This window comes from Podospora pseudocomata, chromosome 7 (assembly GCF_035222375.1).
Source record: "Podospora pseudocomata strain CBS 415.72m chromosome 7, whole genome shotgun sequence".
In the NCBI taxonomy this organism is placed as follows: Eukaryota; Fungi; Ascomycota; class Sordariomycetes; order Sordariales; family Podosporaceae; genus Podospora; species Podospora pseudocomata.
This window is the reverse complement of record NC_085891.1, coordinates 1,457,467-1,478,640: the sequence shown is the minus strand read 5'-3', so window position 1 is coordinate 1,478,640 and position 21,174 is coordinate 1,457,467. Positions and strand designations below refer to the sequence as shown.

Genomic DNA, 21,174 nt, shown 5'->3' with positions numbered 1-21,174 from the left:
AGAGGAAGGCGGGGTTTGAGTTCATGAGATTCGCGGGTGATGAAGTTTAGGTAGCCAAAGATGCGCTTAGCGGGGGGCGATCCACTCCACCACAGACCTTTCCTGCGTGGCCTTGGTTTGCCTGGTGGCCAGTGGGCAGGTGCCTGGAACCTTAATTTTTTGTATGGGGTTCTATAATTTGACCTCTGCCCGCTTGTCGCAAAAATCTCTTTCTTTCTTTCTCCCTCATCCACGAATAAACAACTGCAAGAGGTACGGGCAACTCTCCTCTCTTCATCTGTTACCAGCCAAGCTGCCGGAGCAGGGACTTACTCTTATAACAAAAGTATTCACTGTCGCAGGGCAGATCCACTCCCCGCTCAGCCAGCATCCATCATCCCAGGACCCAGCGCCAGGTCAAAAATTTCGCATCTGCTCTTTTGCTGATCCGCCATCAACCAAACCCACTTCACTTCACCTCTTCCACTACCACCACCACGAAGGCCGCTCTCGTCCCCGCGACACCAACGACCACACACATAACCAAGACACGCAGCACAGCGTTGTTTATGTATCAGCACGACAAGGACTCCGTCTCTCGACACTTCCCCCCAAAGCTGCATCCGTTTCGCATAGCGCCGAAACCTTGTAGTCCCAACACCAGTTCCGACGGTTGACTCTCTGCCCATGTTTGAGCATCATCACCAGCATCACCACATGTCCAGTCCTCACCCTACGTCTTACTGACACCGTTAACCCCCAACAAACCCGCGCCAGCACTCGATATCTGCTTGTCTGTCCTTCGCCAGTACGACCTCTCTCGTCACTAGCCCATCAGCTCAGTCTTTTTTCACCGAAAAAAAAATCATCAACACCGCAATCATGGCTGCTCTCGTCAACGTCCGTCGCGATGTCTCCGACAATTTCTATCGCTACAAGATGGAGCGTATCCAGACCAAGATCGAAGGCAAGGGTAACGGCATCAAGACCGTTGTTGTCAACCTGAGCAGCGTTGCTCAGTCTCTGGCCCGCCCCGGCTCTTACCTCATCAAGTACTTCGGTTTCGAGCTGGGTGCCCAGACCAACATTGATCCCGCCGACGACCGCTGGATCATCAACGGTGCTCACGAGGCTAACAAGCTCCAAGAGCTTCTTGATGGCTTCATCTCCAGGTTTGTCCTTTGCAAGAAGTGCAAGAATCCCGAAACGGATGTCCATATCAAGGACGGCCACATCACGCTCGACTGCAAGGCTTGCGGTCAGCGCACCGATGTCGATTTGCGCCTCAAGTTGAGCGGTTTCATTCTCAAGAATGTGCCCAAGAAGACCAAGAAGGACAAGGCCGAGCGCAAGGCTGCCCGCAAGGCCAAGCAGAACGGTGGCAAGGACAACGGTTCCGGAGAGGAGAATGGCTCTGACCAGCCCTCCCCCAACGGGGACATCGACATTGCTAGTGACGATGATGCTCTGACTCGCAAGATCAAGAAGGAGGCTCAGAACCTTGACAGCAAGCCTGTTGCCGACAAGGAGGTTGAGTGGGCCGTTGACATGAGCGAGGAAGCTGTCAAGGCTCGCCAGCAGGTCCTCCCTGACGAGTTCAAGGCGAAGCTCGTGCTGAACGGTGAAGACGAGGACGAGGACGGAGAGGGTGGCAACACCGTCTACGACCAGCTGGCCGACTGGATCCAGGCTGAGGCCAACGCCAAGGGCGGTGTCGACAACGTGGATGATGTCGAGATCTACCTCAAGGCCAAGGAGCTCGGCATCGAGGCCAAGCATCGCACCCTCATTGTGTTGGTCATGACACTTTTCAACGAGAACATCTTCTCTCAGATTCCCAAGCGCCAAGGCATGCTCAAGACTGTATGTGTATTGTTTACGTGGTATTCACTTGGAAGAATGCTAACCTGATATAGATGATCACTTCTGAGCGCCATGAGAAGGCTCTCCTCGGTGGCACCGAGAAGCTTTTGGCCGAGCTCGGCAAGGAGCACTATGACAAGATTGTCAAGATCCTTCAACTCTACTACCACTTTGATCTCGCCTCTGAGGACTTTTTGAAGAAGTGGGGTGCCAAGTCTTCCAAGAGGTATGTCGATGGCTCTACCTCCAAGAAGATCCGCAAGGCTGCCGAGCCTTTTATGACGTGGCTTGAGGAGGCCGAGTCGGAGGAGGACTCTGACGAGGAGTAAGGGGCCGTTGTGCAACGTTTTAGCTCTCTTTGAGTGTGCTGTTATGGGAGAGTAGGTTAAGCGCGGGTCTTTATGGTGTTGGTTTTTGCCGGGGACGCTTTTTTTGAGGAGGATGGTCTACAGAAAAGGACTTGCTAGTATGGCTTTCAGATTGGCACTTGGAGTAGCTAGTTATACATGACTTACTTTTATATTATGATATGTGTGAATAGTGATGTATGAATAGTGATGTGCTGGTACTGTCTTGATCAACCCTGGTAGCACATAGCTTAACCCTGACCCAAACATTGGGGGAATGCCGAGGCTATGATCGAGTAGGTACTGCCTTGGTCTGGTGAACGTACAGCATCTGTGAATGCACTTGTCCCACCTTCTGTGAGCACGAGTGGTTCCTCATCCTGTTTATTCTTGTTTGAATTGTCTCGGTTCGCTATAGGTCTAATCAATGGGTATCAGTTTTCTGTCCTGTTTCTCCCTTTCTTTTATTTAAGCCCTTTCCCCTCCAGCACCCCCATCCCAATCCCCTTCTGTCGTCCCCTCACCACCGCCTCCAACGCCCTCCCCACCCCAGCCAAATCCCCCAGCATGGTGATATGCCCCCTATCCGTGCAGACCCTTCCCCCCTTGACAACCTCATATCCCTCCGGCAACATCGCCTCCTTTGCCAGCACCACCCCATCCCCAGACCTGAACATGAGATCATCGTACGCATCAGCGTGCGCGATGCCCTCCCGGCCAGAAACCCGACAGCCGTACGTGGTGGGTATGTCCTTTGCGTAGATGACCGCCAAAGGAGGGTAAGCATTACTCTGTTGGTGAGCCTTGTTGTGTGCGAGCTCCGCACGAAACTGCTTGATCTCCGCCAGTGTCCTCGCCAAATACGCCAGGTTCTTCGCCTTGTCGCTCTGACTGTTGCTGTCAACTGGACTGTTATCGCCCCCAGACGACCCCATCTGCGGCGCCAAACTCCTATCCTTCCCCGCCAGCGCAACACCACTGTCCCGTTTCGTCTGCGTATTACTCCTGCTCCTCAAGGGCTGAAAACTCCCCAACGAATCCGACAAGTTCAACAACGAGCTAAAAGTCCCATTGCTCCCCTTCCCCACCGCCGGCAGCGCAGCTTCGGAAACTGACGGGCAAAGCCGGTATCGAACCCAGTCGTTCACGTCGTAGAAGTCAACCCTGTGCTCCTCCCCAGTCTCCTTATCCACAAAACAAAACCCGTCCTCGGGCAAAAAAACAAACGTTGTCCTCAGGGAAAAGTTTACGTGCGCCGTGAGGATCTTTTCGTTGAGCAGCACCGCGTCCCCGTTGCGGAGGGGCCCGAGGATGTTTATACACCGTTGCGGGACGCCGACATAGATGACGCCACGGAAGAGAGAAGGGGAGGAGTTGACCGCGTGACGGGTAATGATCCCGCCCAGACTGTGCGATATCACCCACGCCCCCCTCTCCGACGGTGGAGTCCCGACCCGGTTGGAGGGGAGGCCCTCCAGGAACTTGACCAGTCGTTTGGAGAGCAAATGTGGACTCAACCGCCAGTCGTAGCCATAATCATGAACTCTCAACTTTCCGCTTCGCGCGTTTTCGCATTCTCTCAAGCGCTTAAAGAGTCGTTTAGAGATGTCCACTGGGCCGATATTCTTCAGCATCCCATCTGCATAAATCGACTTCTCCATGTCCAGCTCATCCTGGGGGTCGAGGCCGACTTCGAGCTTGACTTTTCGGATGTTGAGCTGGACTTTGACTGGTACCCATAGCCGGCGGTGGGGCGCTTTGGCAGAGCGGAGGATCGAACCCCTGTACCCGCCCATGATGACGATGTCGCCTGTTAGAGTTTCCAAAACTTTGTCCAAGGGATCCTGCGGGGCGGTGGTGGTGGTTGACAAAGAGCCGGAGCGGTTAGGGGTGGAAGAGGAGATTGGCTCCGTGGCTGACTTCTTAACAAGGGGCGTGTTCAACAAATTGGGCATCTGAGGCATTTTGAACGAAGGCCCTTCAAAGCTGTCGAGGATGGCCTTCATCCGAACGTTGACTTGCTCGCGGACGTGGGCGAAGCGGGTGTCGTCGCCTAGGGATGAGACTCGAGACAGAGTGTGATAAAGCAGTGAGTCGTCCGAGGTTGTTCGTCTTAGAGACGAGGTCCTGGGGGTGCCAGATCTTTGGGAGCTACTGTCAGGAATCCCACCAGTCTGCGGTGTTTTCGGCGTCCGCTCGTCCTTCTGAGGTGAGGTATTATTGCTGGAACTGTGAGACGAAAAGAAGGGCGGTGTGGGGATGCTAGGCATGAACCCGGACGGAATCGATATTGAAGGGAGAGCCTTGGAGAGTCTCTTCAGCATAGCATTCTCGCTAACTGAAGATGCGCGTTTGTGTCTTGATGACTGGCTCCTAATGGCCATAGACATGGAGGACCACCTCCCCGGCTCGGTGATGTGAAACTGCTTGGGGCCTGCCTGCCATGGGGTTGGCATACGCTCAATAGGGGGTTGTTGTTGAGGAGGAGCCTGTGAACTTGCTGGTTCCGTAGCTCCTGCCATCCGAGCCATTGGCTCGGACGAATGACTTGGAGGTGGTGGTGGTAGTTTGTCATGGCTCGAAGTCCCATCCAGCGAAGCCATCCCCGGCCTCTGGTCGTCCTCGATCCTCTCAAAAATGCCACCCCCCGACATCCGGTCAAAAGCCGCCATCCTCTCCGCAGCGGGGGTCTTTGGCGACGTAAAAAGCGTGGCCAGCGGGCTGATAGCCGGCTGCATGAGTGATTGGGCGTCGGCCTGATCATCTTCAAAGTCGTCATCGTCCTCCGCGCCATCCGAAGAAGAAGAAGCGGGTCCTCCATTCTGTTCATGCGCCGGTGGCGGGAATTCCGTCACGACTGGCGGAAGAGTCATCCGAGCCATATCTGTCTCCAAAGATGCCGAAACCGGTGGTGCTGCTGCCATGGCAGTCATTGTGCGAGTGGAAAATGTGGTGGCAGATGCCTCAGCATAAGAGGGGACTTCAAGCTCGACATCAACAAGGCTGCGTGCGCCTTTTGCTTGGCAGGGGGCTGTTAGTCCAGGTTGGGATAAAAATAAACAATGGGAACTATTGGATAGAAGCTGGTGCCTATCGATGAGAAATGTGGATGAACTGCCAATGTCAGAGACAAATCAATCCAAGAGAGGAAAAGAGGTGAGCAAAAAAAAGTGTCGAGGTTTATGATGGAAGAAAAGAGAGAAAAGGAAAAAGCCGTCCCCTACAGTATCCAGTTTCGAAGACAGTGTTATTTAGGGTTGAGTGATATGGTAAGCTGAGAGGCTGAATGCGGCTAGGTAAATGGCTCGGATTGAAAGGATCAGATCGATCCCCGTGGTTCTGGCCGGGCCATTGGGTCTTTGTCTCGATTTCTGGAACATTGCAGCAGCAGCAACCATGGGTTCCATGAGCGGAAGCGAACATTCAAATGTGTTTCCTCGCCAGTCCCCATAATCGCGGCGGTGCAAAAAACCCAATCAGGCAGGACCCCGTTGTCTGATACTACCCGTATTTTTGATGCCTAACACTTGACAACTTCTTTCCTTTTTGCCCATCATTTCGTCAGTGCTATTTTCAGAACCTTTTGATTGATGAATGCTTCTTTCCCCCCTCGTTCGAGTTGTGCTGTTGCTTCTTTGCAATTTGACGTCATGGCGCTAACCCCCCCGCCCGCGCTGGGACTCTGCCGGACCCGCGCCTCCTCCGAGCCCGGTGTAAGGCCGCACGGCACTAACCCCGGAGTGTTTTGTTGGTCTCAAGTAGTGTAGTATCAATCAAAAAGCCCAGGCATATTGTTATTGACCGCATTTCCTTAGGTGGTGATAACAGGCAGATTCCGATGCCAATAGCGTCGAGGCTGAGCCAGCAATCGCCGATGATACCTCCAGTCAAAGTTCCACGACAGCCCTGTCGTGTCGTAAGCCTGCAGATGCGATCAACCAGGAAGGAATTGGTGGTGGGGGTTGGAAAGTCATGCGAGAATACGCGGAGCCTTGCCTTGGCCCCAGTGGCACATCGTGAGACAAAGGGATCAATACCAAGCCTCATCTTTCAGAAGATTAAGCAATTCATCGTGGAGCCTCAATGCCGTTGCATTGCAAATGGAACATTTCAACGGTCAAGTGCCTGGGTTTCGAAGAGATTGGAAGCTTGGGTGGGGGAGCTGAGCAAAGCATGTGATGGTCTGGCCAAAGCTCTGTGCCGTGAACAACCAAACACGGAATACGTGGGAAAAAGGAAAGGGTTCAAAGAAAGCTCAACGAGCTTCAATTTTGAAGCTCCTACCCGGGACCCTTCAGAGACGTCGTTTGCCTGCCAATTGCATCCAGCTTGAAACTGCGAGACAAAATAAGATACCACTCATTCACGTGACCCAGCCTAGCTCCCCACTTTTCTTCTCCCGCAGCCTCCCCCCCAGCTTGGCGGGTGCCAAGCCAGCCGCCCAGCAGCCAGCATCCAGAACGTCAATTGACGATTGAGCGTGTCTTGTCGCCGACGACAACCTCCAAACCTCGCACCACCACCCCATTTTTCCCCAGTTGTAGCAGCCGGCGCAAGCCACTAAACACATTTCAGAATGGCCGGCCTCCAGCATCACAGTTTGTTCTCACCAGTGTGACCCTCCCGAGGAGTGCGAATGAAAGGCTAACTGGAGCTCTGAACAGAGGTCGCCATGGACCCGGCGTTTGTCCGGTTGAACAGTACGTGGTCTTGTTTCTGTTGATTATGCTTGTTGGAAGATCTGGATGTGATAGACGGCCGTGGACCGCCTGCTTCGCCAACCCCAGATTCGAGACCGAGACCCGACCGTGAAACGAGAGACCGACAGCAGGAACGAACGATTGGTGGACAAAAGACTGGAGATGCGAAAAGACAACCTGAAGCTCCCGGATCTGAGGGGACAATGCCGAAAAGTTGAGCGGAAGACAGTGTCGATCAGAGTGAGGCGAGGCGGTCATGCGAAACGAACAACAACGTCTACAACTAGAGAGATATTGTTCGATATTTAGACACACAAAAAGGGGAACTACGGCCCTACACCCCCCAGACCGAAGCAAGCAACGGATTCAGCGAGCAAGCGGTCATGTTCGGGATCATGGGATGTGGGAAAAACAGCATCAAAACATGTTCTAACACCTCCCACACAGACATGCAAATCAATCGCTACAAGTACTTCCGCTGGACCCCCCGAACCGGCTTCCTCACCACCCTCTACGTCTTTGTCATCCCCGGAATCGTGGGTTACATCGGCTGGAAGTGGGATGTTAGTTTCCCCCTCTTTCACTTACTTTCATACGAACCTAACATCATTTCTTCCATCAGGGCGCCTGGGACCTCCGAGCAAAGCGCAGGGGAGATCTCCTCGCCGAGCGCTAAACGTGGGAGGCCAGCGGAGGGGAAGTGTACATATCTTGATGAGAAGGGGGCGTCAAAGACAGACACAAAGCAAGCTGTCAGGGGGGGTTACACAACAGAACCATTTCTAGGGTGCAAGATCAGAATGATGTGCTTTGCTTTGGTGACTGTGGATATGTTATCATTGCCTGAGGCAGACAAATCCCGTATATATAAAAGTTTACCACTTCCACAGTGAAGCGTGTCTCTCGCTGCATCACAGACCCACACATGCCGTCGTTATTCAAGGTGGCTAATAGAGATAGTAAGGGCTGGTGGCGCCAAAAAATACGCACTGGACAAAAATAACTGTCACCGCAAAGTAACTGGAAGCAGATAACATGGGTGTTGAACCACGCCTCAAGATATAATCAAACCTCGTCCAAAGATAGCCAACAGGCCTTAAAAGGCAACCAAGAGACATGATTCTTGTTTAAAAACGTAAAAGTATGCGGTTGACCATGTTTTACTGCCTTGCAATGCCAGTTATTTCGTCCAGGGTGTGAAACCAGTGGTTTAGAAATGGCCAATACTTGCTGCGTGAAAGTAGGTAGGTGTGACGCTGCGGGAGTCTCACACCTGGTCGACGTCAGCCTTGTGCCAGGCCTTCAGAATAATCAATAGGCCTCAGGAAGATAGTTCATAGACATTCAGAGACAATTTATAGGGCCCTGGGCTACACACAGTGCGCTAGGAAAACACACTCCTCATTTTCCCCCAGTATGTAATCTATCGTAATCTTAAAAATACAACATAATCTTTGCCGGTGCTCTATGGTGATCTTCGTCGCTCTATGATTGATTTACGCTGCTGTGTAGTGATGCGGTGGTTTCTAACACAGAATTTGATACCGCAACAGAGGCCCTTTATCAATCAGGCTATTTCTTCTTCTGGAAACGGTCATATTCATAGGGCTTCCAACTCTCCGGTGTCTTGGGATCCTCCTTTTCTTTTTCCTTGCCTTTATCTCTCGCTCTGGCTGTATTGTTGGAAGATCCTTCGCCTTTCTTGGGACCAGCCCTGCTGGCTTTAGCACCAGATCCATTCGAAGGAAAACACGCGGCTAGACGCCTTGTGATCTCCAATACGCCATCCAGGGCTCGCTCCGGATTGTCTTGCAATTGACGTTTCAAGGCCTCCCACTCCAGATCAACTTCCGAATTTATCATCTCATCAACACAACCCCCTACACCATTCTTCTGACCGTGGACTCCACCCCCCGAGGCATCTTCTCGGGATTCAAACTCCTAATTAGCTCGGCGATCATTGTCCCGCGTTCTTGAAGTAGGTCCCCTTGACGTACCCTTGGAGACACGGGTGTTGCCGCGGCGCGGCGGACGGGGATCCTCATCCTCGTCTTCACGTCCTTTTCCCTTTCCATTTGCCGTCCGGTCACCCCCTACTACGATACCCTTTCCAGGCTGATCAGGCCCTAGCCTGCTGATCTTATGCGGCAGCGCAGGTGGTACAATGAGTTCGTCTTCGTCGCTGGGTAGTGGCGGAAAGATGGTACAGACAATGTAAGCGCCATCCAGCCATCGGAGCTTTGGCTTGGGGCTCGCTGGGTCATTCTCGTCTCGTGCGGGTAAATCGATTCCTGGGTAACCTCGACCGATAACGTAACTGCCGTAAGGTGACGGAAGGTATTTTGGCTTTGTGCTGTAAATTGACCGGTCCATAGTGCGGAAGCAGAGCCGGGTGCCGACGGAAAGAGAAGGGATGATTTTTCTCGAGTTCTTCTCCATGATATCAGCCAGGTCTTTGACTGTGCTGTCAAGAGTACAATGTTAGCTGAGCTGACTGGCAAGCCTAATAAGGCCAGAGTTGGACGACGTCATACCATGTCATTGGGATATCAAGCTCAACATGTGCAGGCAAGGGGTCCTGGATAAATTCTTCTGGCCTATCACACAGGTACAGTTAGCTTTGCTGACCGGTATCAAGCACAATACATAGTCTTGAGATGACATACTCATGGGGAACATTGATGCGGTAGAAAAGTTTCACTCTGGAGTGGATTGGTTTCTGGGCTCCATTTGATGAAGACATGATGATAAGACGGCTGCCAATGATGGCTTACAGAGCTCCTTGTTCGCGGGGCACGAGTAGTAAGATGATTTGGGCAAGTTTAGAAATTTTATGGGAAAGAAAACAAGACTTGTCATGATTTTGAGGACTTCGGAAAGCGTATTTTAAGTTACACGCCCCAGGGCAATGGCTTCCCTAGCGGTGGAAGGCTCCTTCTAAGATAAGCTTTCACTCTCCTCCACTCCGGCCTGAAGGTTCGACCCGGCTGCCCCGGTTCGCGGGCCACCTTGGGAAACAGAGACTGAGGATATCATCCACAACCAGCCCAGGGGGCGTGAAGTTCTTGTCACAAGCAGGGTGTGTCCGTGTTGAGTACCTCAGTACCTGTCTTGCCTGCCGGTGCCGATCCGTCAACAAAGTGGGTCCAGATCGTGGCGCAGCACTCTTCCCGCATCACGCTAGTGCAACGACATTGGGGCCGACCTTATTTAGCGGAGCACTCCCCGAACACTTGCAGCTCCCGGAACCTCATCTCTCCATTTCCAACCTCACCTCTTGTTTTGACTGTGTGAGACCCCCTTTCCAGCCTTTTCCCCGGCTTCCAACGGTTCGCTAGACCCTGATATCCAACCCCCAGGACACACCACAAGGCTTTCACCCATCACCAACACCATATATCAACACACCACCCACCACCCACCACCCACCATGGACTTTGCCTCTCTCATGGCTAAGGAGATAGCCAAGAAAGAACCAGAAAAGGAAAAACCCCAAAAGTACATCTCCCGCCGCGAAGCCGAAGCCCAACGCCAAGCAGCCTACCTAGCCGAGCAAAAGGCCCTCGAAGAACAACGAGCCGCCAGAGCAGCCGCCAAACGCAAGCGCGAGGAGGAAGCCGCCGAGGAAGCCAAAGCCCGCGAGGAGAAACGCCAGAAACTCGCCGAGGAATCCCGGCTCCGCAGAGAAGCCAAAGAAGCCGAAGAGGAACGAGCCCGAAGGAAACGTCTAGGCCTACCAGAACTCCCCCCCAAGACCGACGACGACTCCTCCGCCACCCCCAAACCCGACTCTGACGCCTCTTCCGACGACGAACAAGACCACACCGACATCCCCGATGATGAACTCAAGTCCAAACTCCGAGAGCTAGGCCAGCCGGCGATATTGTTCGGAGAGTCCCACGTTTCAAGGTTACGTCGTTACAGAAAGGTTACCAGACCAAAGTCTCTTTCTGCAGGTCCAATCGCTACCAAACTCCTCCCTGTCGAGGAAAAGGACATGAAAGTACCGGACAAGATCCCTCCAGCTACCGACAGGAAGGCAAGGAAGTACCTCTACCGCCAGTTGGCCTCTTACTTCAACATGATCCTCCGCGAGTGGGAAGCCGCGCTCGCAAGAGAAGACAACGCCGACACCACCGCCGGCCAGCAAGCAATCAACGCCATGGTGTCATCCAAGGAAAATATGGCGCCGTTATTCCGGCTTTTCGAAAAGGGGGGCCTAGACGAGAGTATCCTGGAAGCCATCGTGGAGATTGTCAAGGCTGCCCAGGAAAAGAGATACGTCGATGCCAATGATGGGTATCTACGGCTGAGCATCGGAAAGGCCGCCTGGCCGATTGGTGTCACCATGGTTGGTATCCACGAACGTAGCGCAAGAGAAAAGCTCCATAACGGAGAGAGGGGGCATATCATGGGGAGCGAGGTGACGAGAAAGTATCTGCAGAGCATCAAGCGGTGCTTGACGTTTGCGCAGGTGAGGTGGCCGCCCGAGGATATTAGGCAGTTGATGGGGTAGACAGAAAGAAAACGGGAAAATGTGGGAAGGTGGGAAATCCTGTAGAACAAATGATACCCCAACATAAAAATGGAACAACTAGAAAACCTCAGTTTTGGAGAAACTAATCAGCAAGGGCAAATTAAGAGATGATCTCAGTTTGATTCCGGGATTCAGCCTTCGTGCTGTACTCGTGGATTCTCAATGTCTCATAACTACTATGCTTATCCCCATACTCCTTTTCCCTTTACCCGGTATACGCAAACGGGCAACGCCAAAAACAAAAACTCAAAAATCAATGCTATCCCGTTTCGTTTCATATCATAATAATCCCTAACCCTGACTTGTCTGTCTCAACCCATCACAATCTCCTGATCCCCAAAAGAAATATCACCACCAAGCGGGAGATGCAACCCCTGCTTCTTGGTCGGCATCAGCTCCAAATCCGCAGCCGCAATCGCCATCCTTCTCAACCGCTCAATAGCCTGCTTCTCGTAATTCTCGGCAGAAACCAATGCCGAAGCCTGCATTTGAGCTCTCGGGTCAATCTTAACTGTGTTGACGAGCTGTTTTTCATCATTAGCACACCGTATGACAATCCAAAAAAAAAAAGGCAGTAAAGCTTACCCTCTCAATCCCATCAATCCTCGCCTCCAAGACCCCCTCCTCAATCATCACCGCCAGCTCCTCCTCAATCGGCCTCTCCGGACTCCCAAACGCCTTCTCCAGCGTGTCCAAGCTCACGCACGAAAACGGAATCAGATACTGCACCACACACTTGCTCCTGATCTTGGCATAAATCTTGCTGACGTGCTTCTGGAGGTAGATGTCCAGCAGATAATCCGTCCTGTACCCCTCCAAAATCTCAATGCAAGCCGAATACCTCCCATTAACAAACATCGTCACCGCCCGTCTGATGTGTGGCTCCGGTTCCAGAAACACTCTGAAATTCTGGTTCTCCAATACCATACTCTGGAGCTGCTTGCGGTCCATTGTCGCCAGCGCAAGCAAACCGCCATAGACGGCAATGTCGTTACGGCTGGCGAGTTCATTGTAGGCTTTTGGCGGGACGTTTGGGTCGGCGTCGAGAAAGGAGAGGGCCGCTTCCCAGTATTTTTCTTGGCCGAGGAGGGCGATGCCAGAAGCTGCGCGGATGAACGGTTGGGCGTTGCGCTCTTCTTCGGGGTACTGCCCCCCGAGCGTCATCTTCACGAGATGGGGCGCGACCATGCTCCACTCTCTTCTTTGGATGGCCACGCGGACGAGGTGCTTGCCGACGTCGATGACGTGCTTCGCCGTGGAGACGTCGGGGCGCATTTTGGAGTAGTGCTCAGAGGCCGCGTTGAGGTCGCCGATTGCTTCGTAATGTTTGGCTAGCTCTTCGTTGCCCATCTTTTGTTTGGCATGCGGTTAGAATGGTTTGCGTGAAAGAAGGGTTGGTGATGCTTACCCGGATGCTCTCCTTGACAAGGTTGTTCTTATATCCCTTTAGCTCGGTGAGCAGCCGTTGGGTCTCTTCATGGTTGGCGACGTCCTGCCTGTCTACCCATTTCTTATCAAAGACGGCATCGGGGTCATTGGGAGCAGCTACGCGAAGGTATTCAAAAACGTCTCTGTATCGCTGGGTGTCGCGGCCACGCTTGGCTTCGGCGAGGGCGGCCTTGAGAGCTTCGACGCAGAGCTTTACTGAGCTACGGCCGATGAGGAGGAGACGGTCGAATCTGGTACGGCCGCGATAGTTTTGGATATAGAGATCGAGATCAAATTTGGGGGAATCTAGTACATACTAATTAGTTACCGTTGTTGATCGTAATGGTGATATTGCAATGGGAGATGGATCGCGGGGTTCGGTCGTTGAAGAGGGGCACACTCACCCTGAACGACAACACCACCCTGGATGTCCATCTGGGTGAAGAACTCCAGCAGAGGGTCAGCCATCTTTGCGGCTGGTTTTGTGAATGGAGTCGAGAACGCAAGGCTGAGAAGATGTTGCGATACCTGGGCCTGGTTGACGTCGATGGTTTAGGCAAGGCTGGACGAGAGATAAGTTGATGGATGGCCAGCTAGCTGCAGCCTGGCGATAAGATGGAGCTCTCGTTGGCGGATGGTGGGGTAGGCACGGTATGGTGGGGAACCGGTGCGGGGCATAGGTACGGATTACGGAACTCACCGGAGACACCGTCCCTGGCCCTGCGTCCTTTGCTCACCTTGAACCTTCAGTCGCTTGATGTCCACCCAGAGCCGCCGTATCTACAAAAAGTCATTTTTGTCATGTGAATGCCTCTCTCAAGGATATCGTTGTTACGGCTCATTTTGAAGCTCATGTCAACACAGCATCTCCGAATCCCGCGATTTAGTTACACCCCTTTTCGGTTCTCCATTTTATTCCGTGTTGAATGATAAGCTTCTCGATTCAGGTTGTAAAAACGGTCGACTTTTGCCAAGGCAAATAATGCATAGACATACTCCGGTTTGGGGCCGTCCTCAGACTCATCGATTAGCCGACTATACGCACCTCCTCCCTGTTGGGATTCATCGTTCGCTACAAACTTCACCGCAAGCTTTCAAAAGTTCTCAGAACGGTATCTAGCTCACCGAGTCATCGGTTGGTTGTCGTGCAATTGGTTCGGCGATAGCCGAGTGGACCTTGGCGACTTTAAACAACCTGGAATCTCGCAACTGCTGTGGATTACCGTCTCGTTAAGATCTGTTAGAGGCTCGTTTTGTCGACGAGACACCACTCAGCCCATGGTGGAAGCACAAGCAAATGGATGCGACAGACGGGTGGCCTTGGTATGCAGATGAGATTCGCAACTTTTCCATCTTGATTTTGCCAGGTTAGGCTCGCTCTGACAGGGGATAACAGTCTAGGCAGCCAGGATCACGGATATCTCGGAACATTTTTGATGGTTCCGCCCCAAAAGACGGCACGATTCCCGCAAGGCTGACAGGCCGCCTTGCTGGGCTTGCAAGGGCAAGCAGCACTGCAGAGAGGCACATGACCACAACCCACCAGAACGTCCATGCGTTGCCCTTCTCTCTCTTCGGACTGCCTCGGGATGTGGGCGCTAGATGCTTGGGATACGGGGATACGGGGATACGGTGCAATAAGTGGAATTGTTGAGGGACTCCATCGCTATCAGTTTGGTACTACTACAACTATCAAAGTGTCTAACCGCAAGACGGAAAAGGTAAGCGAATCGGGGTGTGGTTTGCAAGAGAACCATCCTGCACCGAAAAGTTTTATACAGCAGGTGGTTTTGGGCGTCGACTGCTGTCGTTTATCTCTACTCTACAATGCCGCAGGCGAAGTAAATGTTAGTGCGGCCAGCGCAACTTCTACCAAAAGACCCTTGTCGCGCTAACATTAATAACCGTGGCAGAGGTATATGCCTAACCTCTTGCGAAAAGTCTGCGTTGCAGGGCGGCGCTGTGGTTCGCCGACAGGTCTACGGGCGGTCCAAAGCGGAATAGTGCCCGCATGTACTGATGTACAAATGACCTGATTTCCGTTGCAAGCCAGGCTCTGACGTGTGCCGAGCCCTTGCCGAGATGTTAGCGAGGCCCCTCAGTGTCTTGGCATCTCCACAAGGATGCAATCTTTTTGACGCTCCGTTTTTCCCACAACGACATTGGAAGCACAGCTTGCGAACACACCTGCCCACGGCCGCGGTTGTCGGCCCTCTTGGAACCTGGAAGAGTTTTCACGAGATGCTCGACTGCTGCTTGACGCCCTGCCGTTTCAACTGCGACGTTTTCCCCCCATCCTGAAGGGGGAGCCAATCGCCGCCCGTTCCCAGATGTCAGGCACAGGCGTGCCGTCTCCCCGAAAGATGAAGCTTCTCCATGGCGCCTGGGACAGGCACACGCATTGGGTCGATAGTGCTTGTTCCCCCACTGATCAACAGTTACCAGCAGGCGGCTAGACTAACGCGGAATGTGGTGGTTCTGCGACATTATGGTGTACACTATTGTATATCTGGGGCGGGGTGTGGGAGAGCACCACAGACGCTCAACATTGTCACTGCATTAACTCAAGAGCTCGAGGATGGACTCCCCAGCCCCCTCTCCTCGATCGCTCGCGAGCTCAACTCGGGAATAAGCCTTCGACTCCTCGGAATTCCCACTAGATGATATTGGCCGCCATCCCTTTCGTCCCTCTTCGCCAACATGCAGCCGCCGAGCGCACACAGCAGACACTTGGCGCTCTGGCGCGTCCTGGCGTTCGCTCTTGGGGTTCTTGGGCCGTGACCAGCAAGCAACTGGTTGACGATGACTCTCCACTGGATGCCCAGCAAGTGCCTGAAGTCTGGACGGTTCGGTTCCTGAAGTTGGAGGAGACCAGCAGAGAGGTCTTGTCAACAACCAGACGGGCCACTGTCAATGTGGCATGGATGGTGGGACCGAGACATAGAGATGCTCGAAAATACCCGCAACTGCACAACCCAATTCTCCCGCCATCCCGCTACCCGTCTTTTCTCTACAGCCCGCATCATCGTCTTACGTCGCCCTGCTTTATACAGAGGCCTCGTGCAGCCAGCTTCCCCGCAAAACAAATAATGAAAAAAAATAGCAGCTGCTGATTCTGGACTGGCTCAACGAGACATCGCACGCGCTCCTATCCTCGTGTCCTGCCGTCTCTGTCTATTATCTCTTGGTCGCCTCACAGCTCTGCTTACTCACACTCCTTGTCACACAGCCATGTACAGGATTACCTACATACCTGCAGGTAGAGTGGTGCTCGTAGTTGAGATGGCACCGATGGCAGATCCAGCACACATGTACAAACTGACTTCTGGGGTCTACACTAACATAGGTAGGTACGCTATACGCGGAGGATGACTCCCGTCGGGAGTTGTTTGATGGGTGTTCCTCAAAGCCCAAGCTTTGATCTCATCGACGTTGATATGATCCTTGACAGCCCCGTCATCAGGGGTCCCCCACCGCTTGGAGACCCCTTCGTTGGCCAACCAGACGACCCCAATTCTTGACCATCGCGCGAGCCCAGGATTTGTTCTACCTTGGGGACAGTCTTGGCCCTCTTACACATCCGACATGCCAGACAGACAGGCAAGGCACACTCTGCGGTTCAGTCATCGAACCCCATCACTTGCCTGTTGGCGTTAGATCATCGGTGTTGTCAATCTCTCGGGATGGGATGCTGGTCAACGGCGAGTCCGGACTACTACGTACAATATTTCTCAATTGGCTTTGCGGTTACGGTTGGATATTTTTTGACGGCATTTCTTATCCCCGCCGCGGTTGGCTTTTCTTCAATCCCTCATGGTATCTGCGACAGTTCCTCCGCAAGAGTAGGTAGACTACCACACCACTACCAGCAAGAAGGCTTGCTTCGTCTCGCGTCCGTGTCACACTAGACCGAACCAGCAGCGGCCCCTCCCTGACGTCGCGCCCCTCGACGGTTTTCAGATCCTCTTCGAACTGTTCTCTTGTTGCCAAACGTATCCCTACGGCGGGCCCACTGACAGGGCCATTTTTGCTGCGGGATCCTGATAACTCATCCAAACATTTCGTGTCGGCGTCCAATTTTTCTGCCTGTCCCACCTCTGGCTGGGTATCTGGCGTGCTCGTGCTTGGGACTCCAGCATCACCCATCCAAGCGGGCATCAGCGGGGCCGGCCCCGAGAGACTCCGCGCGAGTTGTGGACTTGATCGGGCAAGGCTTCTGGGATTTCTTGGCTGTGGACAGGTGCCGTACTTACCGTACGTACACATACCGATAGATTACCCTAGAGCCACCCCCTCCCCACTCTGGGCTCTCCCCCTTCCTCCCCTCCCCCTTGTTGGTGCTAGAAAGTATACCTATGTGAAGGTTACCCACGGCGGAATTCAAACACTTCACCACCGGATCACTCCGCTTGTGCTCAAGCCCGTCCAAACTTCCCTCAGTTCGGGCCACGTCCACCAGCTACAGCTTTCTGGCCTTGCCGTTGCCGTTGCCGCGGGCGTGTTCTGTCAGCAAGTGTGTGTGCTCGAGGCTACCTCGACAAGCTCAGACCCGTTCTGTGGCTTACCACGACATGCGAGCAAGCTGAAGGATCATCATTGAATAGGGGTAACAGCATTTCATCACGGTGGGCAGGCAGGAGGAAGCCATCCGTTCCTGTATTGCCGGGCACCAGCATGACAGAACCCTCTGTGGAAAACAAAACACGTCGCCGAACTCGTCCCTCCTCGCAGGCACCGCAGCCCAACCGGAGGAGCGCCAACAGTCCCCCCGGCATGTCTGATGATGAGTCGGCAGACTTGTCGCAGGAAGAACATGGCTCCCCCACCGAGAGCCTAAAGTCTGCAGCCCAGGACACCGGCAAGGTAGATTCCGAGGCCCCTGAATCCCAAGATGGCGCTGGCGATGCCCCGAGCATGCCCCTGCAGAAGCGTCGCCGGGTCACGCGAGCATGCGATGAGTGTCGCAGAAAGAAGATCAAGTGTGATGGCAAGCAGCCTTGCACTCATTGCTCTGTCTACAGCTATGGTGAGCACCAAACGAGTTTTCTTCGGCCTCCTGCTGTTGTTTTGCTGACCGAGTTCTCAGAGTGCACCTATGACAAACCCTCTAACCGCCGCAGGAACCCAGCTCCGCAGTATATCGAGGCCTTGGAGGCGAGGCTCCAGCGTGCAGAGACGCTCCTTCGCAAGTTTATGCCAGATGTCGACCTCAGCGACCCGAATCTTGACCCGTCAGTCCAACAGGAGTTCCGCAACAGACAAAATACTAGAGCGCAGGCGGCCAAAGCCAAATCAGACACGCCGCCAGCCCAGGAGAAAACAGAAAGCCAGGATGCCCAGATCATGTCCATGATCGAGTCCATTGGGCAGCTTGACATCAACGAAGGCGGAGAATGGGACTTCCATGGCAACTCCTCGGGAGCGGTTTTTCTGAGGAGGATGAAGGAGCATTTCGAGGGGCTGTTGGGCAACGACTACCGCATCCCCTTTCTGCCGCGACCATCTCGCCCGGCCGGCATGTTCAGCCTCGACTCCCCTCGCTCCAACGCCGGCTCGCCCTGGGAACCCTCAACGGCATCCAACACGCCAGCTCCTCCCAATATCTATGATCTTCCGGCCCAGGACAGGGCCCGCACACTTTGTTACTACTCCTTCAACTGTGCAACATGTCTCTTGCGGGTTGTCCACCAACCTTCGTTTTACGAAAAGTTTGACAAGCTGTATTCGACACCTCAGGAGGCCTGGGGAAATGATGAGCACAGATTCCTCGGGCTTCTCTATTCGGTGCTGGCCCTAGGTTGTGTTTACGATGTCTCGGATGTTGAGGCTGGAGACGGACCGTCCTCGTACAAGGCGGCTGTTGAACAAGGGTAGGTGTCTCGTCCCTGAAGCCTTCCTATTCGTGCTTTCTAACACTGGTTTCAGAATCAAGTATTACACATCCGCTCGGATGATCCTACAAGATGTGGCCGAGTGCCGGGATATGGTTTCTTTACAAGGCTTGGTCTACATGATTCTTTTCTTACAAGCAACAAGCAATATCAGCGGCTGCTATGCCTTTCTCGGCATTGCTCTACGTTCTAGCCTGCGAATGGGGCTCCATCGCCATTTAGCACACGAAAAGATCACGCCGATTGAGGATGAAACGAGACGGCGCGTGTTCCATGTTGTCCGGCAAATGGACATCTACATTTCAGCAATCTTGGGATTCCCTCTCTTGCTCCACGACGACGATGTCGACCAGCCCATGCCGACCGAGGTGGATGATGAATACATTACGAGCGAGGCTATACTTACACCTCCGCCAGGCACGCCTTCCTTTTTCGAAGCTTTCAATGCCCACACGAGGCTCATGGCCATTTTGACAAAGGTTGTCAAGTACATTTATCCTGTCAAGGCTGTCGAGGATTGTGTGAATCAGGGACGGGTGAACTCGAGATACATGATCAGCTATGCCCGGATCAAGGAGATTGAGGCCGAGCTCCAGGAGTGGCACGAACAGCTCCCTACACATTGGCGCCCCAGCCCGGATGGGCCAATCGAGGTTATCAGGTACGCCAACACTTTCTTGCTGACAACTTGGACGAGCACTAACGCCAGGTCCGTAGAGTTCGAACTCTGCTGAGATTTGGCTACGCCCATGTCCAGATGATGCTGTACCGTCCGTTTCTTCACTACATCTCCCCACGTCAGACGGCCGGCAAGAAGATTGACGATCGATACTACAACTGTGCTGCCGCGGGTGTCAGCGTTTCTCGAAACATTGTGCATATCGGAATCGAAATTCGCAAACAGGCGGTGCTGATCGGGCCTTACTGGTTTATTCTCTATTCACAATTCTTCGCCATTCTCTCTTTGATATACTACGTTCTGGAAAATCCCGACAAGGCTGGAGCTGCCGAGATACTAGCAGATGCCAAAGCCGGGCGGGAGGTTATCGCGAGTCTGGCTCAACGCAGTCTAGCAGCGGATCGGATCACAAATGCCCTGAATGTAAGTCGAGAAATTGTCGTTTTCAAATTCGCCATGACGATGGCTCTAACATACCATAGCCCTTGTTTGAACAACTGCCAGAACGGCTCAAGAAAGCATCGACACGACCAATGCCCTCCAAGAAACGCGCAGCGCCTGCGGGATCGAAATCGAGCGTGGTCCTTCCAGCCCGGCCAGGAGTGCAAGATGACGTTCCCCAGCGCAGGTCCGAGGAGGTGATTCGCCCACCCACTGGCGCCCTTCGGCGGGAAGCACGGCTGCCTCCTCAGAGGACATCCTCGTTTGACGCATTGGGTCTTCCGCAGGGCAGCTTGGCGAGTCAAAACTTTTCCAATCTGCAGGACCTACTGCCAATGGATTTGACGTTGGGCCGGGGAACTCCCGAAGCCAGAGCCGCGCATATGGCTCCTGCCCCGAGACATGCCCAAACCTTTCCGCAGGGACACCCGCAAGGCGCAAACCCGGTCTATAAAGTTGACGCCATGATGTTTCCCACCGGCGACCCTTTTGCGTATCCCAATGCGCCGCTAATGGACCCTGCTGGGCACCATGCTCGACCGGGACATCCGCACGGGCTTCCAGGGCAACCTCCGGCACCCTCCATGCAGTTTTACATGCCTAATATCTACGATGACATCGAGGGCCAACTGATGGGTCCGATCCCACCGTATCTGATGTCTCAGGGGCAAGGACCTCCGCATACGATGAGCCCGGCGACGCAGATGTACAACACGGCCAACATGATTGCGATGCAGCCTTCCCCCAGGCATGGTCAGCCCCATGCTTCTCCGCAGGGCCTGGCCTCACACGCAGGCCCACATCACCAGGGGCAGCCTCAACAGAGGGATATGATGGAAGACATTATGGGCGAACCGGACTTCACGACAGGGGAGTGGGACGACATGCTTCAGCAAAATTCCGGGTACCGATAGACACATGGATGAGGTGGAAGACAACAAAACAGCACGCTAGATGCAGAGCTTTTAAGTTGGGGTCAGGGGGAGGGACCACGAGGTTTTCGTTCCAGGCACAAAGATGCTCGGCCTAGCGCCAGCACAACACTTATGCACGACACTTATAAACTTTATACGGCATCGCTGGGCGAAGTCTGGGGTTCGGGGTCAAGGAAACTGGGTTGGGAAATTCATTGGTGGGTTAAAGAGGCACGGGCTAGAGGAAATAAGGATTGTTGCTGGACCCAACAGAGCGTTTCTTTTGCATTTTAGTCGCGGCCTGATACCCAAAAGAGCGGAATGGTGCATGGAAAACAGGACGAAGTTTGAGGGGGAGGATTGTGGGCCGAGGTCTGTTAGGACAGCATGGAATA

At 53.5% G+C, this 21,174-nt stretch overlaps 8 protein-coding genes across 8 annotated transcripts; 5 read left to right on the top strand and 3 right to left on the bottom strand.

The window, feature by feature from the left end:
• The first annotated feature begins 15 nt into the window (after positions 1-15).
• TIF5 (eukaryotic translation initiation factor 5) lies at positions 16-2,447 on the top strand. Its single transcript, XM_062893444.1, has 2 exons — positions 16-1,842; positions 1,896-2,447. Exons 1-2 carry the CDS (start codon positions 862-864, stop codon positions 2,169-2,171), a joined length of 1,257 nt encoding a protein of 418 aa, XP_062739245.1. The 5' UTR covers positions 16-861; the 3' UTR covers positions 2,172-2,447.
• Positions 2,448-2,653: 206 nt separating this feature from the next.
• On the bottom strand, positions 2,654-5,587 carry QC762_705920 (uncharacterized protein; the record flags this gene model as incomplete). Its single annotated transcript, XM_062893443.1, has 2 exons — positions 2,654-5,192; positions 5,568-5,587. 2 exons carry the CDS (start codon positions 5,585-5,587, stop codon positions 2,654-2,656), a joined length of 2,559 nt encoding a protein of 852 aa, XP_062739244.1.
• QC762_0108280 (uncharacterized protein) lies at positions 4,811-6,522 on the top strand (the record flags this gene model as incomplete). Its single annotated transcript, XM_062884282.1, has 2 exons — positions 4,811-5,947; positions 6,005-6,522. The coding sequence occupies exon 2, from the start codon at positions 6,028-6,030 to the stop codon at positions 6,520-6,522; it is 495 nt and encodes a 164-aa protein (XP_062739243.1). The 5' UTR covers positions 4,811-5,947; positions 6,005-6,027.
• A 243-nt stretch (positions 6,523-6,765) lies between these two features.
• Positions 6,766-7,810, top strand: QC762_705900 (uncharacterized protein; the record flags this gene model as incomplete). The annotated part of the gene is made up of 4 exons (XM_062893442.1): positions 6,766-6,787; positions 6,854-6,889; positions 7,337-7,452; positions 7,512-7,810. 4 exons carry the CDS (start codon positions 6,766-6,768, stop codon positions 7,563-7,565), a joined length of 228 nt encoding a protein of 75 aa, XP_062739242.1. The 3' UTR covers positions 7,566-7,810.
• Positions 7,811-8,288: 478 nt separating this feature from the next.
• On the bottom strand, positions 8,289-9,851 carry QC762_705890 (uncharacterized protein). The gene is made up of 3 exons (XM_062893441.1): positions 9,556-9,851; positions 9,424-9,486; positions 8,289-9,353 (listed from the first exon to the last, which is right to left on the bottom strand). Exons 1-3 carry the CDS (start codon positions 9,630-9,632, stop codon positions 8,831-8,833), a joined length of 663 nt encoding a protein of 220 aa, XP_062739241.1. The 5' UTR covers positions 9,633-9,851; the 3' UTR covers positions 8,289-8,830.
• Positions 9,852-10,319: 468 nt separating this feature from the next.
• QC762_705880 (uncharacterized protein) lies at positions 10,320-11,405 on the top strand (the record flags this gene model as incomplete). Its single annotated transcript, XM_062893440.1, has 1 exon — positions 10,320-11,405. The coding sequence occupies one exon, from the start codon at positions 10,320-10,322 to the stop codon at positions 11,403-11,405; it is 1,086 nt and encodes a 361-aa protein (XP_062739240.1).
• Positions 11,406-11,512: 107 nt separating this feature from the next.
• Positions 11,513-14,518, bottom strand: QC762_705870 (uncharacterized protein). The gene is made up of 4 exons (XM_062893439.1): positions 13,259-14,518; positions 12,835-13,160; positions 12,012-12,776; positions 11,513-11,950 (listed from the first exon to the last, which is right to left on the bottom strand). Exons 1-4 carry the CDS (start codon positions 13,320-13,322, stop codon positions 11,738-11,740), a joined length of 1,368 nt encoding a protein of 455 aa, XP_062739239.1. The 5' UTR covers positions 13,323-14,518; the 3' UTR covers positions 11,513-11,737.
• Positions 14,519-15,020: 502 nt separating this feature from the next.
• On the top strand, positions 15,021-20,779 carry GIN1 (Gypsy retrotransposon integrase-like protein 1; the record flags this gene model as incomplete). The annotated part of the gene is made up of 5 exons (XM_062893438.1): positions 15,021-17,880; positions 17,941-18,724; positions 18,780-19,406; positions 19,463-19,847; positions 19,907-20,779. Exons 1-5 carry the CDS (start codon positions 17,529-17,531, stop codon positions 20,777-20,779), a joined length of 3,021 nt encoding a protein of 1,006 aa, XP_062739238.1. The 5' UTR covers positions 15,021-17,528.
• Positions 20,780-21,174: the final 395 nt, after the last annotated feature.

Coding starts and splice junctions, on each gene's coding strand:
- QC762_705870 (XM_062893439.1), bottom strand. CDS start 13,322: ATGGCTGACCCTCTGCTGGAGTTCTTCACCCAGATGGACATCCAGGGT. Junction 12,777..12,834: donor TTGTCAAGGAGAGCATCCGG/GTAAGCATCACC, acceptor GCCAAACAAAAG/ATGGGCAACGAAGAGCTAGC. Junction 11,951..12,011: donor GGATTGATGGGATTGAGAGG/GTAAGCTTTACT, acceptor GATGAAAAACAG/CTCGTCAACACAGTTAAGAT.
- QC762_705890 (XM_062893441.1), bottom strand. CDS start 9,632: ATGTCTTCATCAAATGGAGCCCAGAAACCAATCCACTCCAGAGTGAAA. Junction 9,487..9,555: donor CGCATCAATGTTCCCCATGA/GTATGTCATCTC, acceptor CCTGTGTGATAG/GCCAGAAGAATTTATCCAGG. Junction 9,354..9,423: donor CTTGATATCCCAATGACATG/GTATGACGTCGT, acceptor TACTCTTGACAG/CACAGTCAAAGACCTGGCTG.
- TIF5 (XM_062893444.1), top strand. CDS start 862: ATGGCTGCTCTCGTCAACGTCCGTCGCGATGTCTCCGACAATTTCTAT. Junction 1,843..1,895: donor GCCAAGGCATGCTCAAGACT/GTATGTGTATTG, acceptor AACCTGATATAG/ATGATCACTTCTGAGCGCCA.